Raw genomic sequence first — 22,773 nt, forward strand, 5'->3', positions numbered from 1 at the left:
TCTTAATATCATCAAAAATACCCAGTTAGTTTTCAGAATTCCCCGATTGGCTTATACAGATTTGTTTTGTTTTGTTTTACAGTTCTTTGAACAAGATCCAAACATTACATTTGTTTGATATATCTTTTAAGTCTATTTCAATCTATAAGTTTCCCATTCTTTTTTCTTTCTTTTCTTTCCTTGTAGTTTGTTAAACTGTGATTTTCATCTTTTAGAGTATTCTACATTCTCGATTTTGCTGATTCTATACATACCGTCATTTAATATGTTCCTCTGACTCCTATGTTTCCTGTAAAGTTGTAGTTAACCCAAAGGCTTAATCATTCAGATTTGAGTTCTTTTTTTTTTTTAATTTTTAGTTTATTGCAATAACATTGGTTTATAACATTGTATAAATTTCAGGTGTACATCATTATACTTCTATTTCTGCATAGATTATATCATGTTCATCACCCAAATACTAATTACAACCCACCAGCGCACACATGTGCCGAATTATCCCTTTCACCCTCCTCCCTCCCCACTTCTCCGCTGGTAACCACCAATCCAATCTCTGTCTCTATGTGTTTGTTTGTTGTTGTTATTATCTACTACTTAATGAGTTGAGATCATACAGTATTTGACCTTCTCCCTCTGACTTATTTCACTTTGCATAATACCCTCAATGTCCATCCATGTTGTCACAAATGGCTGGATTTCGTCATTTCTTATGGGTGAGTAGTATTCCATTGTGTATATATACCACATCTTTATCCATTCGTCCCTTGGTGGGCACTTAGGTTGCTTCCAAGTCTTGGCTATTGTGAATAACGCTGCAATGAACACAGGGGTGCATGTACCTTTACACAGTGATGTTTTCAAGTTCTTTGGATAAATACCCAGCAGTGGAATAGCTGGATCATATGGTAGTTCTATCCTTAATTTTTTGAGGAATCTCCATACCGCCTTCCATAGTGGCTGCACCAGTTTGCACTCCCACCAGCAGTGTATGAGAGTTCCCTTCTCTCCACATCCTCTCCAACACTTGTTGTTTCCTATCGTGTTAATTATAGCCATTCTGATGGGCATGAGGTGATATCTCATTGTAGTTTTGATTTGCATTTCCATGATAGCTAATGATGTTGAACATCTTTTCATGTGCCTGTTGGCCATCTGTATATCTTCTTTGGAGAAATGTCTGTTCAGGTCTTTTGCCCATTTTTTAGCTGGGTTGTTAGATTTTTGTTGTTGAGATGCATGAGTTCTTTATATATTTTGGAGATTAAACCCTTATCAGATGTATGGTTTGCAAATATCTTCTCCCAATTGTTAGGTTGTCTTTTCCTTTTGTTGATGGTTTCTTTTGCTGTGCAGAAGCTTTTTAGTTTGATGTAGTCCCATTTGTTTATTTCTTCTATTGTTTCTCTTGCTGGGTCAGACATGGTGCTTGAAAATATGTTGCTAAGACCGATGTCGAAGAGCGTACTGCCTATGTTTTCTTCTAGAAGTTTCATAGTTTCAGGTCTTACATTCAAGTCTTTAATCCATTTTGAGTTAATTTTTGTGTATGGTGTAAGGTAAGGGTCTATTTTCATTTTTTTGCATGTGGCTGTCCAGTTTTCCCAACACCATTTGTTGAAGAGACTTTCTTTTCTCCACTGTATGTTCTTGACTCCTTTGTCGAAGATTAGCTGTCCATAGATGTGTGGGTTTATTTCTGGGCTTTCAATTCTATTCCATTGATCTGTGTGTCTGTTTTTGTGCCAGTACCATGCTATTTTGGTTACTATAGCTTTGTAGTATATTTTGAAATCAGGGAGTGTGATACCTCCAGCTTTGTTCTTTTTTCTCAGGATTCCTTTATTCAGGGTCTTTTGTTGTTCCATATAAATTTTAGGATTCTTTGTTCTATTTCTGTGAAAAATGTTGTTGAAACTTTGATAGGGATTGCATTGAATCTATAGATGGCTTTAGGAAGTATGGACATCTTAACTATGTTAATTCTTCCAATCCAAGAGCATGGAATATCTTTCCATTTCTTTGTGTCTTCAATTTCTTTCAGCAATGTTTTATAGTTTTCAGTATATAGATCTTTCACCTCTTTGGTTAAGTTTATTCCTAGGTATTTTATTCTTTTTGTTGCATTTGTAAATGGGATTGTTTTCTTAATTTCTCTTTCTGCTACTTCACTGTTAGTGTATAGAAATGCCACTGATTTTTGTATGTTGATTTTGTATCCTGCAACTTTACCGTATTCGTTTATTACTTCTAAAAGTTTTTTGGTGGATTCTTTAGGGTTTTCTATATATAAAATCATGTCATCTGCAAATAGTGAGAGTTTCACTTCTTCCTTTCCAGTTTTGATCCCTTTTATTTCTTTTTCTTGCCTGATTGCTCTGGCTAGGACTTCCAGTACTATGTTAAATAGGAGTGGTGAGAGTGGGCATCCTTGTCTGGTTCCTGTTCTTGGAGGGATAGGTTTCAGTTTTTCACCATTGAGGATGATATTAGCTGTGGGTTTGTCATATATGGCCTTTATTATGTTGAGGTACTTTCCTTGTATACCCATTTTATTCAGAGTTTTTATCATAAATGGATGCTGTATCTTGTCAAATGCTTTCTCTGCATCTATTGAGATGATAAACAGAGTTTTTGATAAACTGAGTTTTTGATAAAACTACTTTATAGATAACATTGTCATACCCCCTGTTGCATCACATCAGGAGGATACACCATTTTAGTTTTTTCTGTTTTGTGATATTAAGATTGATCTGTGGATTCAGATATTGTTGGCCTGATCCATCCTTTATAAGGTTTCCTGTCAGCTTTCACCTAATAATTTTAGCAATGCATATTTTAGTTGGGTTTTCAAAATGGTTCTATATTAAGCCTAACATTTATTTTTCATTTATTAGCAGTATACTTCTATAAAGAAGAACTTTCACTCATCAACTGTTTAGTTATACTGAGGTTCAATTTGTACAAGGAAGGCAGGATAAATGCTTCTTTTCCCTGTTTACTGATTTTTGGAATAATAAGTTTGTTCTCTCTCCTCTGGTGAATTGTTTTATCATTATAAACCTAGATTTAGAAATATTTGATGTGTTTTAATCCACTGTAGTTATTCTTATTGATGCTCAAAATGTCTCGTCTGTGGCTGGTAGGAGCCTTTTTAAGCTGGCTCCTGAGACCTTTTGACATGACCCTGTAGTCTGACAGTTTTCAGTATTTTTCTTATTCTTGAAATTATCTTGATTTAAGCTACTTAAAAGTGACTTGTCCTTTTTTAAAACTTAGAATAAAAATAAAGCCTCTCTTGGAAAAGATTATTTTCTTATCAACAGAGATTCAGTATTCCACTATGGTCAATCCAGAAACTTCTTTATTCTAAGTCCCTTCCTGGTACCTGGAGAGGCAACCCTGTGTAATACAAAATTTTAAGAGACCTAGCTTAACTTGAATTAACTCTTAAATTTGACTATCAGTAACACAATGTGGGTTGCAGAATATAGTTGGGATTAAAAATGGAGTTTTACTGTAGTTTTATAATTTGATTTCTCTTAGTTTCCAAGACTCTTTGTTCTATATTTGGAAAAAATGTTAAGTTTGCTGTTTAATAAGAGTTTATTTTGGACAATTTTTGAGTAATGCTTTTAAATTTTTTTCTTAATTTTTAATTTTTAAAAATTTATTGTGCTGAGCAGTGCTTTTTTATTACAGGTGCTGGTCGGATTGAATTATGTTCTGGCTTATTGGAAGGAGGAACCACACCCAGCATGGGTAAGTGTCCATTTTTCAGATTTTCTGATTTTCTCATAGGAGTTGATAGAGCCTGGAGACAATTGATAATCTGTTTCATTGGGATCCTCTGCTAATGTAACTAACAAGTTAATTATGCTATGGATATTGTATCAGTTAGAAATGCTTATGGTTGTAAATAAACTTGTCTGTCAAAGATGTGATCAAATAGATGTTTTTTTCCTCATACATCAAAATGTTGAGAGATAGGTAGTTGCTGTAATATTGGTTCAATTTCTCTGTAGTAACATCAAGGACCAGAGTTTTTTTATCTTTCATCTGACATCATGAGTATATTGATTTTTGTGTTCATTTCTCCCCTCCTGATGTTTGTGCTGTTGTCACACATTTTACTTCTACATATGTTAAAAACACCACACTACATTATTATTTTTGTTTGAGTCAATTATCTTTTAAAGAAATTGAAATAATAAGAAAACAATCATATATTTACCCATGTGTAGTTATCATTTCTGATGCTCTTCATTCCTATGTGTAGATCTATATTTCCATCTGGTTTCATTTTCCTTCTGCCTGAAGTAATTCATTTAACATTTTTTGTAGTATAAGTGTGCTGGTGATGAATTCTTTCAACTTTTATATGTCTGAAAAGATCTTTCCCTATTTTTGAAAGATATTTTTGCTGGATGTAGAATTTTAGGTTGAAAGTTTTTTTGCTTTCATTACTTTAAAGATGTTTCTCCACTGTCTTCTTGCTTGTTTGTTTCTGACAAGAAATCTGCTATCATCGATACCTTTGTTCTTTTCTGTGTAATGTGTCTCTTTTCTCTGGTTGCTTTTAAGATTATTTTCTTTATTTTTGGTTTTGAGCAATTTGATTATGATGTACCTGAGTGTAGTTTTCTTCATGTTTCTTTTTTTTTCTTCTGGTGAGGAAGATTAGCCCTGAGCTAACATCTGTTGCCAATCCTCCTCTTTTTGCTGAGGAAGTCTGGCCCTGGGCTAACATTGTGCCCATCTTCCTCTACTTTATATGGGACGCCGCCACAGCATGGCTTGACAAGCGGTGCCTCAGTGCACGCCCGGGATCCAAACCCGGGCTGCCAGCAGTGGAGCACGCGCACTTAACTGCTGTGCCACCAGGCTGGCCCCTCTTCGTGTTTCTTAGACTTGTGCATTTATAGTTTTCCTCACATTTGGAAAATTTTCCGCATTCAATGTCTTCCACTCCCTCCTTCAGAGACTTCAATTATTCTTGTATTAGGCTGCTTGAAGTTGTTCCACAACTCACTGATAGAACTAGTTTTTTTTTTTAGTCTCCTTTTTCTGTTTCATTTTGCATAGACCCTATTGCTTTGTTTTCAAGCTTACATATCTTTTCTCTGCAGTGTCTGATTGCTGTTAATCCCACCTACTGTATTTTTTCTCTCACACGTGGTTTTCATCTCTAGAAGTTTGAGTCTGTTGTTATATCTCCTATGTCACTTCTTAACTTTTTTGAACATATGGAATAAACTTATAATAGCTATTTTAATGACTTGGCTGCTAATTCTAACATCTGTATCAGTTTTAGGTGGGTTTCATTTGATTATTTCATTGCCTCATGATGTGTCTTATTTTCCTACCTGATAATTTTTTATTGAGTGAAAGACATTATGAATTTTACTTTGTTGAGTACTGGATATTTTTGTATTCCTGTAAATATTCTTGAGCAGTTAGGTTACTTGGAAACAGTTTGTCCCTTTTGGGTCTTTCTTTTAAAATCTGTTAAGCGGATCTGGAATAGTGGTCAGTCTAGAGCTAATTATTCCCCCCTACTGAGGTGAGACCCTTCTGTGTACTCCACCCAGTGCCCTATAAATCTTGAAGTTCTCCTGTCTGGCTAGTGGGAACAGGCGTTATTCCTGACTTGGTGTGAATGACAAGCACTATTTCTTCTAATCCTTTTCAGTGGATCTTTCCTTGGCCTTGTCTAGTTTCCTCACATACATGCACTGATCAGTACTCAGCTGAATGTTAGAGGGGGGTTCTCTGTAGATCTCCAGAGTTCTCTTTCTCTCCTCCCTGGTACTCTCTCCTGTGAACTCTAGCCTGGACTCTCAGCTTTGTCTCCTCAACTCAGAGTATTCTCTGGGCTCCGCTTGGGTTCCCCCTCCCTGTGCTGTGGCCTCTCTCATGGTAATAATCAGGGTCAATCATAGACCTAGCCTCATTTGTTTCCCATCTTTCAGGCATCATTGTCCTTTGTTGCTTGATATCTAATTACAAATCATTGTTTCATATATTTTGTCTGTTTTTTGGTTATTACAGGTGGAAGGGCAAATCCAGTCCCTGTTACTCTGTCTTGATCAAAAGCAGAAGTCCCTATATGAATTTTTGACTCCTGTATGTTACTCTGAGGTTGATGATAGTATTATTTAGTATGAAAGGTTTATTTCATACTATTTCATACATATTTCTTTGGAATCTTCTCACTAAAGGAGGGCATTCCCTGGCCATTCTGTGAAATCCTTAGAATGTATCTGTAAATTTGAGTGCAATCTGTTTTTTGCAACAGCAATCATGATTCATTGCTTAGTGTCAGGCCTCTTGCTATCCCATGCAAAATTGGGGTTCTTTTTTTTTTTTAATTTTTTTTTGGTTTTTATTTATTTATTTTCCCCCCAAAGCCCCAGTAGATAGCTGTAAGTCATAGTTGCACATCCTTCTAGTTGCTGTATGTGGGACATGGCCTCAGCATGGCCAGAGAAGCGGTGCGTCGGTGCGCACCCGGGATCCGAACCCGGGCCACCAGTAGCGAAGCACACGCACTTAACCGCTAAGCCACGGGGCCGGGCCCTGGGGTTCTTTTAACAGGGAAAAAGAAGTAAATTCACATTGAGTAAACACTAATAGTGATTGCCACAGATCTTATGCTTTTGAGGATTTTTGAGCTAGGCATGAATTGTGTCATGTTTAGGTACTGTTATTCATAGGTCTCAGCATAAAATCACAAATAAGTAGAACTTTGCTCCCTTTTACATGTCTTTTTGTAAAAAGGCTTTGCTAAATGTCTTTGTCCATTAAAGGGTCATAAAACTTTAGAACTATGTAACCATCTCTATAGTAGGTTTAAGTAGAGCTGTAATCAATTAGAAAGGAGAAACCAGGTCTTAGGAAATGTACTGGCAGAACATTGAGCCTGGTAGTTATTACACTTTCAAATGTCACATACCAGTAAAAGGATTTTTGTTGAGTCAACTGACAAGTGCTTTTGAAATGCAGTAACTGCCTTCTGTTTTCTAAATTGCTCTTTTTTATCCTTGGTTTTCTTGTTACTTAACTTATACTATTTACACATTTTTCTTCTCAGTATCCTCCTTCCTTTTAGATCTACCTTCTTCGTTTAGATCCTCCTTCTCTGGTTTCCTCAGTCAACTTTTCCTTTTCATGTAGAAGTGATTACACAAGAGCAAATGTAAAAGACCAATAATATTTTAGTGACTTCCTTGAGCTTTTAGCTCAGATTTGAATTTTAATTAGTTTGTTCCCTATTCCTGTAGGTGTCCTTCAAGTAGTGAAGCAATGTGTCCAGATCCCAGTTTTTGTGATGATTCGGCCACGTGGAGGTGATTTTTTATATTCGGATCGTGAAGTTGAGGTGATGAAGGCTGACATTCGTCTTGCCAAACTTTATGGTGCTGATGGTTTGGTATTTGGGGCATTGACTGAAGATGGACACATTGACAAAGAGCTGTGCATGTCCCTTGTGGGTAAGAATTTATATCTGAGACCAAAATGCTGATTGCATTTAATACTCCCCATATAGAAAAATGCAATCACAGAACTGACTTTTCAGTCACATCCGCAGGCACTTATACTAACCTATTTTAACAGTAGATATTTAGATGTTTGGGAAAGAGAGTATGTGTGGCATAGCCCTCCTGACTCTCCTCAGTTGCTATAGATCAGATTCTGCTACTGTTCCTGTAGGGTTTAAGGGAAATTTACCCCGAATCCTTTAATTACCGCACCAAAAACTTCAAAAGCTATTTCAGTTGGTGAGGATGGGGAGATGTGGAGAGGACAGAAGCAAACTACCTATATTACCAGGCCAAAGTATTTCTTGAAGATTCTCAGAGGGGTAAGTAATAGATGTAATGCTGCCCTTATAGTTGCCAGATCATATAACTTTTTTTTGGTGCCTCTAATAAGGGGTAGATGACGTTTTTTTTTTAAATATATGCAGTTTATTATATGTCAATTTTACCTCAGTAAAGCTGTTAAAAATAAAATAATAGTAATACAAACACACTTTCATATATAAAAATAAGCTCTTTCACAGATGCTAGCCCTGCCTTCACCTCCTGCAGGTCCCTGTCCCTGTGTGTTTGTATCTCTGCTTCTCTTGCTCTCCTGTTATCTCTCTCTGTCTCTCTTGCACCTTCCCTTTGTCGGCCTCCATCTCTGTGTTATATCTCTTGTCCATTTCTTGACCTCTCCCTGTATCTGGGTTTCTTTCTGTTTCTGTCTCTGCCGCTCATCATATCTTTTTTTCATTATAAGTCTTTGAAATCTGGTATGACAATTTGTTAAATATGAAAATCAGAGATTAATAGAAACATAGGAGTTTTGAATTTGGAAGGTTGCTATTTCATTATTATTTTAGTTCACTGTCTTTACTTAGGAGACGAAAAGTATTAAAAAGTGCCATCTAACATGGAGAATTCTGAATATAGAATCAGTGATGATCTCTTCATTCATGTTGTTGTCTGACTTTCTTTTTATAGCGATTTGCCGTCCTCTGCCCGTCACTTTCCACCGAGGTGAGTCATTTCCATTTCAGAAGTTCTATTGAACAGTGTCAGTTTTCTAATTTCACCAAATGCCACGACCTTTTTATGGAACACAATTATATAGTGTTACAGTATTACCAGTTGGTTTCTTTATGCTGATTTCAGGCTAATAGTTTTAAATTTAGAGATAAACAATTTCTGGAAAATATGAAGCTTTAGTTATGAACAGTTGTTAAAAGTAGATGGTGGTGGTGGTGGGATATATTAGAGGGAGAGAGTAAGCATTGCCTACAAGTGCATGTATTTGTCACAGCATTCCAAGCAAGAATCCTGAGATTCATTTTTATTAGATTACCTTAGGTCATGTGCAACCCCCAAAAGAATAAATTACTGTGGCCAGTGAAATGAAATGTACTGCCTGGCTTAAGCCACACGAGACCATTCCTGGAGCTAGGAGTGAGGTCAGCTCTCCCAGATGAATATAAGATTCGTAGGCAGAAAGGGGATGGATATGTGAAGAAGAATTGGATACTATTAGGAAGGAGGAAAGAAGAAGTAGATGCTGGATAGTCAGTGAACAGATGTTCACTATAGTACACAAAATTACTTTACATTATTGATAGCTTGTCTACATCAGACTGATTTCTAAAAAGTATCTGATAATTTCATATTAAAAAAAACTTCCTGACTATAAATCAGATAGTTATAATTTCCATACATTTTTGCCAACCATTGGTAAAATGGAGGAACAAGTGTCAATTTTGCCCTCAGAGGGCAGTGCTATTTATTGCACAGGAAAAGAAAGAAGTCTTCAGTCAATTTTTTTTTGATTTGATGATATGCTTGAGAAATTATTGAAAGTTTTTCTGTACTTTTGAGTAAACATTCAAAGATTAGGATAAAAGTGGACAGTAGCATTTGCAGCCATTAGAGGTAAAGCATTTGTTATCCTTGTTTCTTTTTGAAATGGATAATACCACCAGAAAACTGTTTTCTTGACTTGCTATTTAGCATTACTTCTCATTAACTAGTGCTAACTAAAAGATGTTATATTGCTTAAAAGTCAGAACACTGAGGCTAGCCAACAAAAAAAGTTTTTAAATAAGAAAGTAATTTAATTAGTAAACATTTATCTGAAAAATATATAGTTTAAAATTTGACGTGCCAAATAATTCAAAATAAACCCATCATTTAGAATATATTTTTCTGTTCTTAAACTAAGAAAATCATTTCAAATTCCTGTTCTTTTCCTTCAATAAGTTTTACAAAAATATTTTCATGTTTTCAAAATTTTATATTGCCCTGGGTTCCATGTTTTTTTCACTCATGTTTATAATGATAGTATGATAGTGTAATAATCATTGATGAGAAGGTGCTGCCACCAAAAAAAGGAAAATTCTCTGTGGTAGATTTAGCTGCCTCCATGCACCCAAGGGTGAAAGGAAGGGGTCTAGCACCTAATCCACCATAGATTAGAACTTCCTTATCATGTAGCAATACTGAGAACCAAAGCAAAAGTAGTTTTTCTATTTGAGATTCCTAGTGCCACTTTCCTCTCTGAGGAGGAGAGAGGTCTCTTAGAAAGTAGGATGGAATTGAAACCTCATATAGTCTGTTGTAAACAACTGTCCTTATACTATGAGCCTTGAGTATGTGGGATAAATGGATTAGTACCAAATGTTAGTCAATAATAAGAATGTGAATCAAGGGCTTTTTAGAACTGGTGAGTATAATGTTTCCTTCTGCTTGTCCAGTTTGTCTGAAGCCTTAGAGTAGATTTTCCCAAATTTGAGTCACTTACCTGTCACATTTACCATTTTACTATATCTGAGCACTACCTGGGCAAATTTATTTAGTAATTTTCTTAAAATAAAATCTTAAGTAAATTTCTTTTAAAGAGAAACTTTTATAACTAATGAAAAATGAAAACTTTTCACTTGTAATCTGCGTTTAAGTAAATGTATCTATTCAAATGTATACCATCTAAAATGATCATGCATACCACCAGTGGTATGCAGACTGTGGTGTGCTGGTAAACTGGGTCTTGGAAAAAAAGAGCCCTGATTTGCAGAATTTGTTGATTTCTGTGGTTTAAATACTCCCACCTTGTCTATTTTTAAGCTGCCAATGGATTAACAATCATGCTTGCAAAATTCCTGAATATTTAACAATTGGCTCCTGCAAGCCAGTACAAGCTGGGTCCAGCACACCACTGTGTATATACTACATTTTGGAAAGCATAGTATTAGAGATAATCTGTTCAAAATTCAAATCAATTTTATTTATTTCAGCCTTTGACATGGTTCATGATCCAATGGCAGCTCTAGAGACCCTCTTAACTTTGGGATTTGAACGAGTATTGACCAGTGGATGTGACAGTTCAGCACTAGAAGGGTTACCCCTAATAAAGCGACTCATAGATCAGGTACACACAATTTCTTTTCTTTCTTTCTAAGACTGTTGTGGTTACTCCTGATATTCTGTTGTTCAGCTAGGTTGTGAAACTAAATGTTACTGACTTTGTGGTTCCTCCATAGGAAAAAGCAAGCAAGCAAGCAGGCAGTAATATATTTATATAATTCTTATTTCTTTCACGTGAGCATTTTTAGTAACCAAGGCTGTTAAGATCAGATTATAGGCAATGCCTAAGGGTCTGATCTAATTTGGATAGCCATAGGAAATTTTACCTTTTCTCTGCTGTCAGCATTGCATAGTTTTAAGCCATATCTTCTCACTGTCAGCCTATGTGTACTAGGGGATCCCATATAAAATTTGAGATATTTATCATTTGGAGGTGAATTCTAAAACTAAGACTATATTCTTCTTTCATCTCTCCCCATCTGTCAAGATAGGAAATATACTTTTCTATTGTGTGATTTCCCCTGGTGAGTTAGCATCATTTGTAGAGCAGTCAGAAGATGACTTTGTAGTTGTAATATGTCCGTGTTTTCCTGACACCAGTCCAGAGGCATTCTAAGTTAGTGAGTATGGACTTTTTGATGAGAGAGTTCTGGATTTGAGACTCAGGTTTGACACTTATTTGCTGTGTATGTTGGAGTAGATTACCCACCTTTAAGCCTCTGTTTCCTCTTGTGTGAAATTAAGATAAGTTTAATACTTTCTTTATAGGGTTGCTCTGAATAAAATATGCAAGAGCCTTAGCATAGTGCTTGACGTATAATAGATCTTAATACATGTTAGTTTCTAGTTTTATTATTACTGCTATTATTAATAATATTATTTAGTGTTCCTGTGTAGACGTCTGCTTATATTCACCTTTCTGTAGTCATGAAAATAGTTTTCAGAAATTTCACATAAGGATCTGCTGTGACTTTGCTAGTCTAGAACTTACTGATTTTACAAATATTTATTAAGCATATATTAGATGCAGGGAATTTGTACTATGGTGGTGACCAAGAGGCATGCATGTGTGTGTGTATGTGTATGTAGTCACTGCCCTTACAATCTAGTGCATAATGGGCACTTTTGATAGAGTAGGCAATTTTATAGAGTGCTATTAAAAAAAGGTACTATGGGAACACATTGGAAAGGAATGAACCCCAGATTTGAGGGATGAGGGTTGACAGTAGTTAGCTACCCAGAAGAAAAGACATCCACACTGCAATGTCTTAGTCATTTGAAGGTTGATTAGGAGTCATCCACGTAAAAGGTGGGGGAGGAGAGGGAGAGTGGGAGAATGCTCCATGTAGACAAAATAGTATATACAAAGGCCTGGAAACAAAAGCAAGCATAGCTTATTAAGATATTGAAGAATGACTATAGTGTTGAATGTGAAGAGAAGAATACTGTCCAGAGACTTGAAAACCGTTTAAGAGTTTTTATTTTATTGTTGGAACACTGGGGAAGCCTGAAGTGTTTTTTTTTTTTTATTTTATAATTTTATTTATTTATTTTTTTCCCCCAAAGCCCCAGTAGATAGTTGTATGTCATAGTTGTGCATCCTTCTAGTTGCTGTATGTGGGACACGGCCTCAGCATGGCCGGAGAAGCGGTGCGTCGGTGCGCGCCCAGGATCCGAACCTGGGCCGCCAGCAGCGGAGCGCGCGCGCTTAACCACTAAGCCACGGGACCGGCCCTGAAGTGTTTTAAAATAGAAGAGTTGATGAATCAGGTTTCTATTTCAAAATTATTACTCACTATGGAGTAGAGAATAATTGCCATAGTCATGTATTGCATTTCAAAATACCTGTGTGTGTGTCAGAGAGATTTGTAGTTTAATCATTGGCAGGAAGAGCTGGGTTAAATATTCTCATACGCTAACTTTACTTTTTTAAAAATTAAAAATTATATGTATTTAAGGTATACAACAGGGTGTTTTGATATGCATCTACATAATGAAATGGTTGCAGTCAAGCTCTTATCCGTCTGTGCATATAGTTACTGTGGGAGATCAGAATTGGCTGCCTCAAAATATGTCTCTTTACCTTGATTATTTTCTCTGAAAGAAACTTTGACTTCCCCTGAGCCCCCGCCAACCTTGCCGCTAACTGCCTAAAAGAATTTAACTGTGGGTATGGATAGACTGGGAGGGTCCTTGCTAAGCCCATTCCAAGTAAAAGTAGAAGTTAACCTTTGTAAGAGACATTTATGTTTATAAGGGAAATCTCCATTTGTAAAGGTATCTCCCTCTCTATACCAGGAAGAAGGGGGAATGACCTTATCTCTAGAAACTCTTATCAGTGCAGAAGGTAAGGACTTAAATCTACATACTCTTGTTTACTGTGCTTTCTGGTAATCTCTCATAGCTGACTGCCTCTACCCCCAACATCCTCCTTTGTCTTTACCTGAATCTATTTAAAAAGAGGACCTCTGCCATTTTGTTGAGATACTCAGTTTTCCTGGGTCTCTCCCATGTATACATGTTATAAAGCTTTGTTTGATTTTCTCCTGCTATTCGGTCTCATGTGAGTTTAGTTTGTAGCCCAGCCAGAAACGATCAGAGTGGGTAGAGGATAGTCTTCCTCCCTTTCATTACCTTATGTATGTGTATGTGTGTATGTGTGGTGAGAGCATCTGAAATCTACTTTCTGCAAATTTTCAGTATTCAATACAGTATTATTAACTGTCGTCATCTCGCTAAACATTAGATCTCTAGACTCATTCATCCTACGTAACTGCAACTTTGTACCCTTTGACCAACATCTCTCCGTTTCCTCCACCTCCCTGCTCCTGGTAACCACCGTCCTACTCTCTACTTCTATGTATTTGACTTTTGTAGATTCCACATATAAGTGGGATCACGCTAACTTTACTTCTTGAAGCAATTACCAATTACCTAGCAGTATAATATACTGGTTAAAGCATAGGTTTTGGGATTAGAAAGGTCTGTATTTAAATCCTGGCTTTGCCATTTATTAACAATGACCTTGGGCCATTTACCTAACCATCCTAAACTTTAGTTTCTTCCTCTACAAAGTTAGCATAATAATAGCACCTACTTCCTAGAATAGTTATGGATTACTTCAGAGAATAGCACAAAGCGTGACACTTAGCAAGTGCTTTACATTGTTAAATCACTTTGATAGCCTTAGGTAACACATAGTTGTAAATAATCTTTTATGGAAGGCCCCCCCAAAAAAGTGATAGAATTCGTCTCTTTAAAAATATCATTTGTCCATGTTTTAGAAAGCTTTCACTTGGAAGAAACAGTTAAATGTGACTTTTTTTCCCTCCTAAAATCATTTCAGCTTTCTAGATAGTAAATATTTTGTTTTATGGATACTTTGCTTTAGTACGTTTGAGAATACTAAACAACCTTGTTCCACTTATTTCTCTAACAATTATTAAATTTTATGAAATAGCCCCCTCCCCGTTTTACTCTCTATTTCATTACCTTGCTTTATTTTTTTATATTGTACTTATTACTACTTGAAATTTTATTATATAAATATATCTGTCTGTTGTCTGTCTTCCTTGAACATGTAAGCTCCATAAGAGCATGAACTTTTTCGTGTTCACCATATCAGGGAGGAAAAATTTTTTCTTTACCCTCTTCGGTTCAGTATTTGAGGGCCTATGAATTAAACTGACAAAAGATATATTAACAAGAGAAAAAACAGATTTTAATCACTTATGTATGTATGGGAGCTCACAAAGAAATGTGACTCAAAGAAGTGCTTAGAATTTGGGGCTTATATACCATCTTAATAGTGAAGAGGAGGAGGGAAAAGTGCACTTAGGAACTTAGGAAGGAGAAAGGGCATTTATGGGAAAACAAATGACTTTTTGGAAAAATAAATGGACCATTAGGAGACTAGATGGGAGATAAGATGGTTTTATGACAATGTCTGTTTGGGTGTGGTGCTGATGATGAGTTGCTCCCAGGGAGGGAATTTATGAAAATTGAGTTCTTTTTTAGTTCTTTAAGGAGGCTCTGCTTTTAGGCAGAGAAGGAATTTCAGGAACTCAGATATCTTCAGCTCAAAGTAATTTTTATGCCACAGTGGCATGTTCCGGACCCCTTAAACTACAGTATTTGCTATATACCTATAATAGTGCTTGGTACATGATAGGCACTTAATAACTACTTGTTGGATGGATGGAGGGGTAAGTAAAGTGACATTTAATAAACACTTTCAATTTGATCAGGGTTAAAAAAAATTCATCAGAAGCGGATTCTCTGAAAAATCTACAAAATGGCAGTCTACAGATTTTCGCAGAATATATACATGTAATCTTTTTGGTAACTTTGGAGCTACCTTTCCAAAATGATATATAACTCAGCTATCATGAAAAATTGTGACTTCTCAGTGACAAATGTGTCAGAAGATAGGTTTTGACGTCACTTTTGATCATTTTATTGAGTCTCTGTTATTTAAAAACTAGTCTGGGGGTTCTGATTTTACTCAGGATAGAGCACAGTTTGTTGTTGACTCATACACTATAAAAGAGGTTTTTTTTTACACTTTGATATTGTAATATGCAACTAAACCAATTTTGTAGCAATCTGTCATTTTTTCTATGACTGCTCCTTTCGGGTCATTTATCAGTCTCTCCCTTTTTGCACCAGCATGTTATTTCTTACACCCAGTTCCTTTTAACTAAAAAAATTTGGAATCCTTTCCATAGATGATTTCTATAGTATGTCTAGCTCTTTGGAGCTGCTTTAGAGTTTGTTGCTGTTACATAAAGACCTTAAACAAACAATCATATTGAATACTCACTTTAACTTTACACTCATAGTTACTTAGAGCTCGTTAAAATATCTGTAACTTGTCTTAAAAGTAAGGAGAAAAATTGTCTCTCTCTACTCATGACCATCTCTATTCTCTTCCCTACTGTTATTACCTTCCCTTTTCACTGCTTTTATGCTATTGCTGGTTTTGAGACTTTTTGCTTCTCTTCCCTTCTTTGCATTTGTTATTTCTGGAGTTAGCCAATTTTTGCTTTATTCCCTTCTTTTGGTTTCTGTTTTCTCTCCTGTCCTCTTGTATCCTCCTCCTCCTTGTTTACCCTTCTGCCCTTCTTCTCATGTTGGACATGATGCCTCTGTTTCTCTTCTCCTCATTTTCTCCTCCCCTCACTAAGCCAATCTTTCAGTTTCCTCGTTTGTTCTAACTGGATATGATGTAGAATTAAATATTTTTTCAACATTAATTATATTTATTGAATACATTCATTGAATGTTTCTTTTTTGATGGAAAAAGAAGCTAAGTTATGTGTAGTTCTTGATTGAATTTTTTTCTGTTGTTCAGTAGCACTCAATAGAAGAAAGATTGTATACCCAGCCCTGAGTTGGGTAGAGTGTAGGCTAGTGCATATATAGGCTGAACAGTTGAGACAAATGACTTGGAATTGTATTAGGTGGCAAGATTGGCTGGTCTAGTATTAAAAACTCATCGCAGGGGGCCAGCCCCATGGCCTAGTGGTTAAGTTCAACATGCTCCACTTTGGTGGCCTGAGTTCGGTTCCCAGGCATGGACCTACACCACTCATTGGCTGCCATGCTGAGGTGGCAACCCACATACAAAATAGAGGAAGATTGGCACTGATGTTAGTTTGGGGTTAATCTTCCTCAAGCAAAGAGAGGAAGATTGGCAACAGATGTTAGCTCAGGGCCAATCTTCCTCAGCAAAGAAAAACCAACCAACCAACCAAACAAAAACTCATCTCAGGGAATCCACATGTGAAAAAATTCAATTTATGTATAATTTAAATGATTTTATTCTGCAAGTTAATGAGCTTGACATAATATGTAATTTTTATTCTGTCACTGTTACCTACCTGCTACTGGTAGTTCCACTAAGTATGCGTTTGTATTGGGATGGTTTCCTTTTGACTTTCAGTGATACTGAGTATATCACCAAAATTTATTTAGGAAATGTGGAAATGTGATGAAAATTGGAATAAAAGTAAGGAAATTTCAATACCTGTCTTCCAGAATTATCAGAAATTAAATCAATTCATATAGTTCGGTTTTATTACTTAAAACCTAGTTAAATGGGTATATGGTTTTGTTTAATTGGTATAATAAGCTAGGGAATTTAGTTGAGGCTACAGAATTTGAGTGTCCAGTAATTTACAATTATGCTATGCTTTTTCTGCTGAAATCTTGTTTAAATTCAACTACTTTCCCATTGCCTGTGAAGAACTCAGAATTAGTGTTATTTTTCAGTGATGGCTTTTCTTAAGGTGGTGTGATTATTCAGTATTTATATTTATTCTCCTATTTTTTGTGTTCATAATAGTACAAGTCTTTAAAGCAATACAGTAAAATAAGCTTTCTGGATAGAAAGTTTTTATGCTGAACATCTTATTTCCCCAAGATCCCAAAGAAATAGAAAAGATCTATTACAAATTAGGCACTAGTAGTAATTTTAAAAATTTAATGTACTTATGTTTCTGTTCTCACTGCCTTATTATCCCATTTAAGAGAAAGATATTAAAATTTACTTGTTTATTTTTTTCTTTTTTCAGGCAAAAGGCAGGATTGTGGTAATGCCAGGTATTTATTTATCTATCCATTCACTAGTGTAACACTGAACTGTAGTGGAGGAAGAGCAAAGAAGGCAGGACAATATGGGAGAAAGTATTAGTACCGGATGTTCAAAAAGAAGAATATATAATTTGATAAAAATGTTTAAGATTGGGAGATCTGTGCTGGAATTTACAACTTGAGATAAGGAGGAGAACATTTTAGCAGAGATTAGCTCAGAGAGGAGCAAATAAGGAAGAAGACTGGGATTGGAGTTTCTCCATGTTTGCTCTCCCATAGTACAGAATTTTGTGAATGTGGATGTTCATCTCTGGTGAGACACACCAGGTTTGATGCTACTGCTACACTGTGTTAGGGCCAAATGTATTAGTTGTTAATAAAGTGTAAGCAAACGTTTAGGTAATATCCCTGGATAATATTATACTCACTCAGTTCCTGAAAATCTGATGCCCAAATTCTTCCTTGTAGCCATAACAATAGGGTCATATGCTCCTAATGATAACCATAAGATCAATTAAGTACAAAATGGCTCATTAGAAGTGAACAATTTTTAAAGAATTAGATAAGGCAACCTAGAATCAGACTGAAACAAATATAAAGACAATCTTAGTTTTTTTATTATTAAATTTCTCAAACATAAAAAAGTAGAAAATAGCATAATGATACTCATTACTCATTCTTTAGGTTTAAAATTTTGCCACATTTGTCTCATCTTTTTTTATCCGGAGGTATTTTAAAATTAAAGGCATCAGGACATTTTATCTTTATGTATCCCTAAAAAAATAAGGGCATTTTACTATAACCACAATACCGTTATCACATTTATCCAAATGAACATTAATTCCTTCATACCATTTAATGCTCAGTCAATACTCACTCTAGTTGTCCCCAGAATGTTTTTTATGGCTGATATGTTCAAGTCAGGATCCAGTCAAGGAACAAGTATTACACTTGGTTGTTATCTTAGTATCTTTGAATATAGAAATTTTCCTTTTCTTTTTCTACTTTTTTTAAAAAAATGACATTTAAAAAGTTTGAGCCACTTACCCTCTAAAATGTCCTACTTTCTGGATTTATCAGATTGTTTCCTTTTGATATTGTTTAGCTTGTGTTTCCTAGCCTCTGTATTTCTTATAAGCAAGTAGTTAGCACATAAGGCTTGTTTATATTCCAGTTAAATTTTTTTGGTCAGAGTACTTCATGAGTGATTCTGTGTACTTCATGTTACATCACATCAGAAGGCATACAATGTCTGATTGTCTCACAACCAGTGATGCCAAGACTGACCAGGGGTTAAAATGGTGATAGCCAGATGAAGACCAACTTTTAAAAAGAGGCCAGGTAGAGGGATAGTGTCAGAAATTTAGGAAAGCTTTGACCTGTGGCAAGTCCCTGAAACATGAACAGATACAAAGTGTATGTTATCTGTCAAATTGATACCCTTTATAGCTTAATCAGGGAATGTTAAAGAGACTTAATTGAATCTGATGTGTTTTTGTTTAAGACTAAATGTATTTAATCTTGACAACTAATACCAAAACTTAGACAGTCGTTAATATTAAGGTTGCCTTTGCTTAATATGTAGTTATTAAGTTATCTGCTATGTGCAAGGCGGTAGTTACTTTGTATGCAGAGTTACATAAGAAACTACTTCCTCAGAAGGCTTACAGTTTTAGGTAAGAAGATGTTATATACAAAAATATTTATCATTATTTAACAAACCTTACCAAGCAAATGCTAGGTTCTGTGGTAGATGTGAAAACATGAGACATGAATGTGAAGTAGTCTGTCTACTTGAAATCACAGAATAGATCTATAAACAAATTATTACAATTTCGTGTAAATAAGTACCAGCAAGTAAAAATTCCTAAGTCAACCTGAATGTCTAATGAGTATTCATCATTGGGAAATATAAAGATAAATAGAACATAGTAGTTTCCTTCTAGGGACTTTCATAATGAAGCTTACAACATATTTAGGCTCCAGTTTCCTCATCTATAAAGAGAGGATATTGAACTAGTTGTTTTTCAGGTCCCTACTATAAAAGATGTATTAGTCTGTGTTATGTCCTAAAGTTGCTCATAACTGAGCAACATGTGTTTCAGTGGCCAGATATTTTGTAATTTGTTAGAAGAACATAACATATTTATCTTTTAATCCTTACAACGAGCTTGTGAGGTAGGCAATGTTATCCTTCTTTGGTCAAAAATATTGAGGCTTAGCGAATTTAAGTAATTTATCTAAGATCACATAGCTGTGAAGAGCTATGGTAGTGAAACCAGGATTCCCATCTAAATCTGACTTCTCAGTCTATGTTCTTTCTTCTTCTTAGGGCTCAGTGATATTACTGTACCGCTAAGGAAAAAAAAAACCAAGTTAATGAGTCAAGGAAAAACAAAACCAAGTTAATGAGTCTGAAAGAGTATATAAAGTCAAGTTACTTCAGCAACTTGAATAGCTTGAGATACAAAGTACATATTTTATCAGTTGAGAAAAACTATTTATTGAATACATCTTGTATACTAGGAGAGAAGGATATAAAGATGAATAAACTAATTTTATATTTATAATCTGATATGAGTTCAGAATATGATTCTTTATACAAATATTTAAGAGATTTTTCACCAAAACAAATGAGTCATCGTGAAGTTCTTGATTGTGCAGTTTTAATAAAATAGAATCAGGTTCGTCTGTGAAATGAAAAAAAAATTGATATTATAATGAATAAACTGTATAACGCTTTGCGTTTTTCTCATTTCCAATGAAGTCCCTGTACTCATTGAATCCTGGGCCAGAGAGAGAACCTTGGAGTTTCTCTCTTTTGACACATCTCTGAGGCTGTGCTTTTGTAGCTTCTACCTCAAGCCTTTTCTTACCTTTCGTTTTAATCTGACTTTGCTTTAATTGAGGGGGAGCAGGGCTAGAGCACTCAATGATTTTCCTTGCCCTAGAGTAATCTCTTCAGATTTAAAGTCAGTAATGTATAGCATTGTTATATAAACCAATGGACATAAAAGATTCCATAATATAGGTTCTATGACCTTATCATTTGTTCTCCAGAGTGTGTAGTCTTGTCTTGCATCTTTCTTTTCTAGTCTCATTCTAGCTTAGTAGGGAGAGAGTAATTCTTGAATCAATGAGAAATTTCAGTATGGGGATTCTAGGAAGAGCAAGCAGTTATTACTCATTAAATTTTATGCAAAAACCTATTCTGCTTCATGTATTACTTATTCTTTGCAACAGGCGGTGGCATAACAGAAAGAAATCTGCAAAGGATCCTTGAGGGATCAGGTGCTACAGAATTCCACTGTTCTGCTCGGTCTGCTAGAGATTCAGGAATGAAGTTTCGGTAAAAATATATTCTTTGACTCATACAAAAAGGGATGAGATTAATCTTTACTTCCCCAATAGGAAAACCTTCGTTGATGGCATGATTAATGAATGGAATGTTGTGATTAGTATGTAAGTATTGTAGTCATTTTTGCAGTTTTTCAACTGCAAAATGATCCTTATCCTGCCTTAAATAAGCAGGGTCTTCTGAACACAGTGAATCTTTATATCCTTAAGGCATTGCTGAACTTAGACCAGTTAATAATAAACTCTGATTCAGCAGCTAATCTTCAAATGAGTCAGATATGTATATGTGCCCATTCACCTGTGATTTCCTTTAGTGAAGTTAATAACTATGGTGTAAGGATGGAAGAGTCATAGTCATTTTTATTTCTCCTACCTTTAATACTTAGTCTGTCTTCCCTCACCTTTGCTCTCTATTTTCAGTTATTTTGAAATTATATCACCAGTAAGGAATTGAAACTATTATGTGTTTTTTATTATACTTGAGAGGACTTCTATAATTTAGTAGTTAGTAATTATTTCTGTTTGTAAGTTGGGAAAAATGAGATGTAAAAGAAGCAAGAGCCTTAGAACTTACATTTCCAGATATAAAATCAAGTATACTGTCTGGAAGATTCAGCTACTAAATGTTTCAAGTAATTAATTAATTAAAGTGATGAAATATGGTAGTCCAGGGTTCTTGACCTACCCTTGTTCTTGAGCCATGAAATAGCCTGTAAAATGAAGTGCTAGTAGGAGGGCTCATTTAACAATTCATGTAATTATCTGTTCCTTTATTATTTCTATTGCAGAAACTCCTCTGTTGCCATGGGAGCCTCTCTTTCTAGCTCAGAATATTCTCTAAAGGTAACAGATGTGACCCAAGTAAGAACTTTGAATGCTATTGCAAAGAATATTCTGGTTTAGCCACCTCTCTGAGAGACATGGATATCACAGGATAAAGGTAGAAGAGTAGTCTACAATTCTCTATGACACAGCTTTAACCTTCTTCTCTGGCCAGGGCAGTCACAATCTTTGTTTTAAGTCTCACATGGCCATGGAGAATGTTTCCAAGAAGAAAAAGAACTTGAAACAGAGCTACAGTCACTTCCTTTGCTTAATCTTGCCAGCCGTCTCTCCATCATCATGGTTAAATCTTGTCTATGTGTCTTCCACAGATAGAGGCTTAATCTGTTTTAGTGGAATTAATTGATGAACTGGGAAAATTCAGCTGCAAGGTATGAATTCAGATGTGACTTCATGGTCAATTCAATAGCAATGTTTTGCTTTTTCATTTGTAAAATAAAAGTTTCCATTCTATTATGGTAGAGTCTCTTATTCTTACCCTGAATACAGTCTGTAGCCAAGTATGAATGGGATTTTTTTTTCTTTCATTTTCTCTTTTTATTATGTACTCTTTAGATATATTGCCCAGGGCAAGATGCTAACAATATAGAGTAAAATGGTACAGCGTAAAAATTCCTAGACTTGGGAAACAGATTATAAATGTTCCCAGACTTTTAAAGGCAGAAGTGATCTCTTGTGTTCACCAGGTTACTTCTACCTCTGTTCCCATATAGAGAAATGATTTAACCATAAGGTTCATCTGACAGTTTACCAAGAACTATAGTAAGAATTGGAGAGGTTAGGGAAGTTATCAAAATAACTATTTCTTTCAACTGAGGCCACAGATAGGGGAGAATGGATTCTAGTGATGAAAGATGCTTTTTCTATGAGCAGGTCCCAAATGGTGAAGTTCATCACTAGCTTTATCTGTCACTTTCATATTAATGACCTCATTTTATACAGACACCACTCTGATAATAGAACTGTTGTTTCTGTATTAGGAGAGTAACTGAAGCATAATAAAAAGAGCTTGCCTTTGGTCAGGAAGCTAGTTAATGGAGCCTGTATGAATAGCATGCACAGATGTGGGTACTAATGAATGTATACACCAAGAAAGAGCCTTGCC

The 22,773-nt window shown here is 35.5% G+C and overlaps 1 protein-coding gene across 9 annotated transcripts in view; it reads left to right on the top strand.

The window, feature by feature from the left end:
- Positions 1-22,773, top strand: part of CUTC (cutC copper transporter) — a 32,282-nt gene that overhangs the window by 4,783 nt on the left and 4,726 nt on the right. For 2 of the 9 annotated variants that reach the window (XR_009220480.1, XR_009220481.1), the window contains exons 3-9: positions 3,700-3,759; positions 7,281-7,490; positions 8,508-8,543; positions 10,805-10,938; positions 17,450-17,477; positions 20,712-20,817; positions 21,614-22,039. Coding sequence is in view for 7 of the 9 variants with exons in the window: in XM_058543739.1 (XP_058399722.1) it covers positions 3,700-3,759; positions 7,281-7,490; positions 8,508-8,543; positions 10,805-10,938; positions 17,450-17,477; positions 20,712-20,817; positions 21,614-21,728 (689 nt within the window). In the remaining 2 variants the exon portion in view is untranslated. Of the gene's footprint in view, positions 1-3,699; positions 3,760-7,280; positions 7,491-8,507; positions 8,544-10,804; positions 10,939-13,172; positions 13,222-17,449; positions 17,478-20,711; positions 20,818-21,613; positions 22,122-22,773 lie in introns of those variants that run through there. The other 7 variants (XM_058543739.1, XM_058543743.1, XM_058543742.1 and 4 more) reach the window with 6 other exon arrangements.

Source organism: Diceros bicornis, chromosome 6, assembly GCF_020826845.1.
Source record: "Diceros bicornis minor isolate mBicDic1 chromosome 6, mDicBic1.mat.cur, whole genome shotgun sequence".
NCBI lineage: Eukaryota > Metazoa > Chordata > Mammalia > Perissodactyla > Rhinocerotidae > Diceros > Diceros bicornis.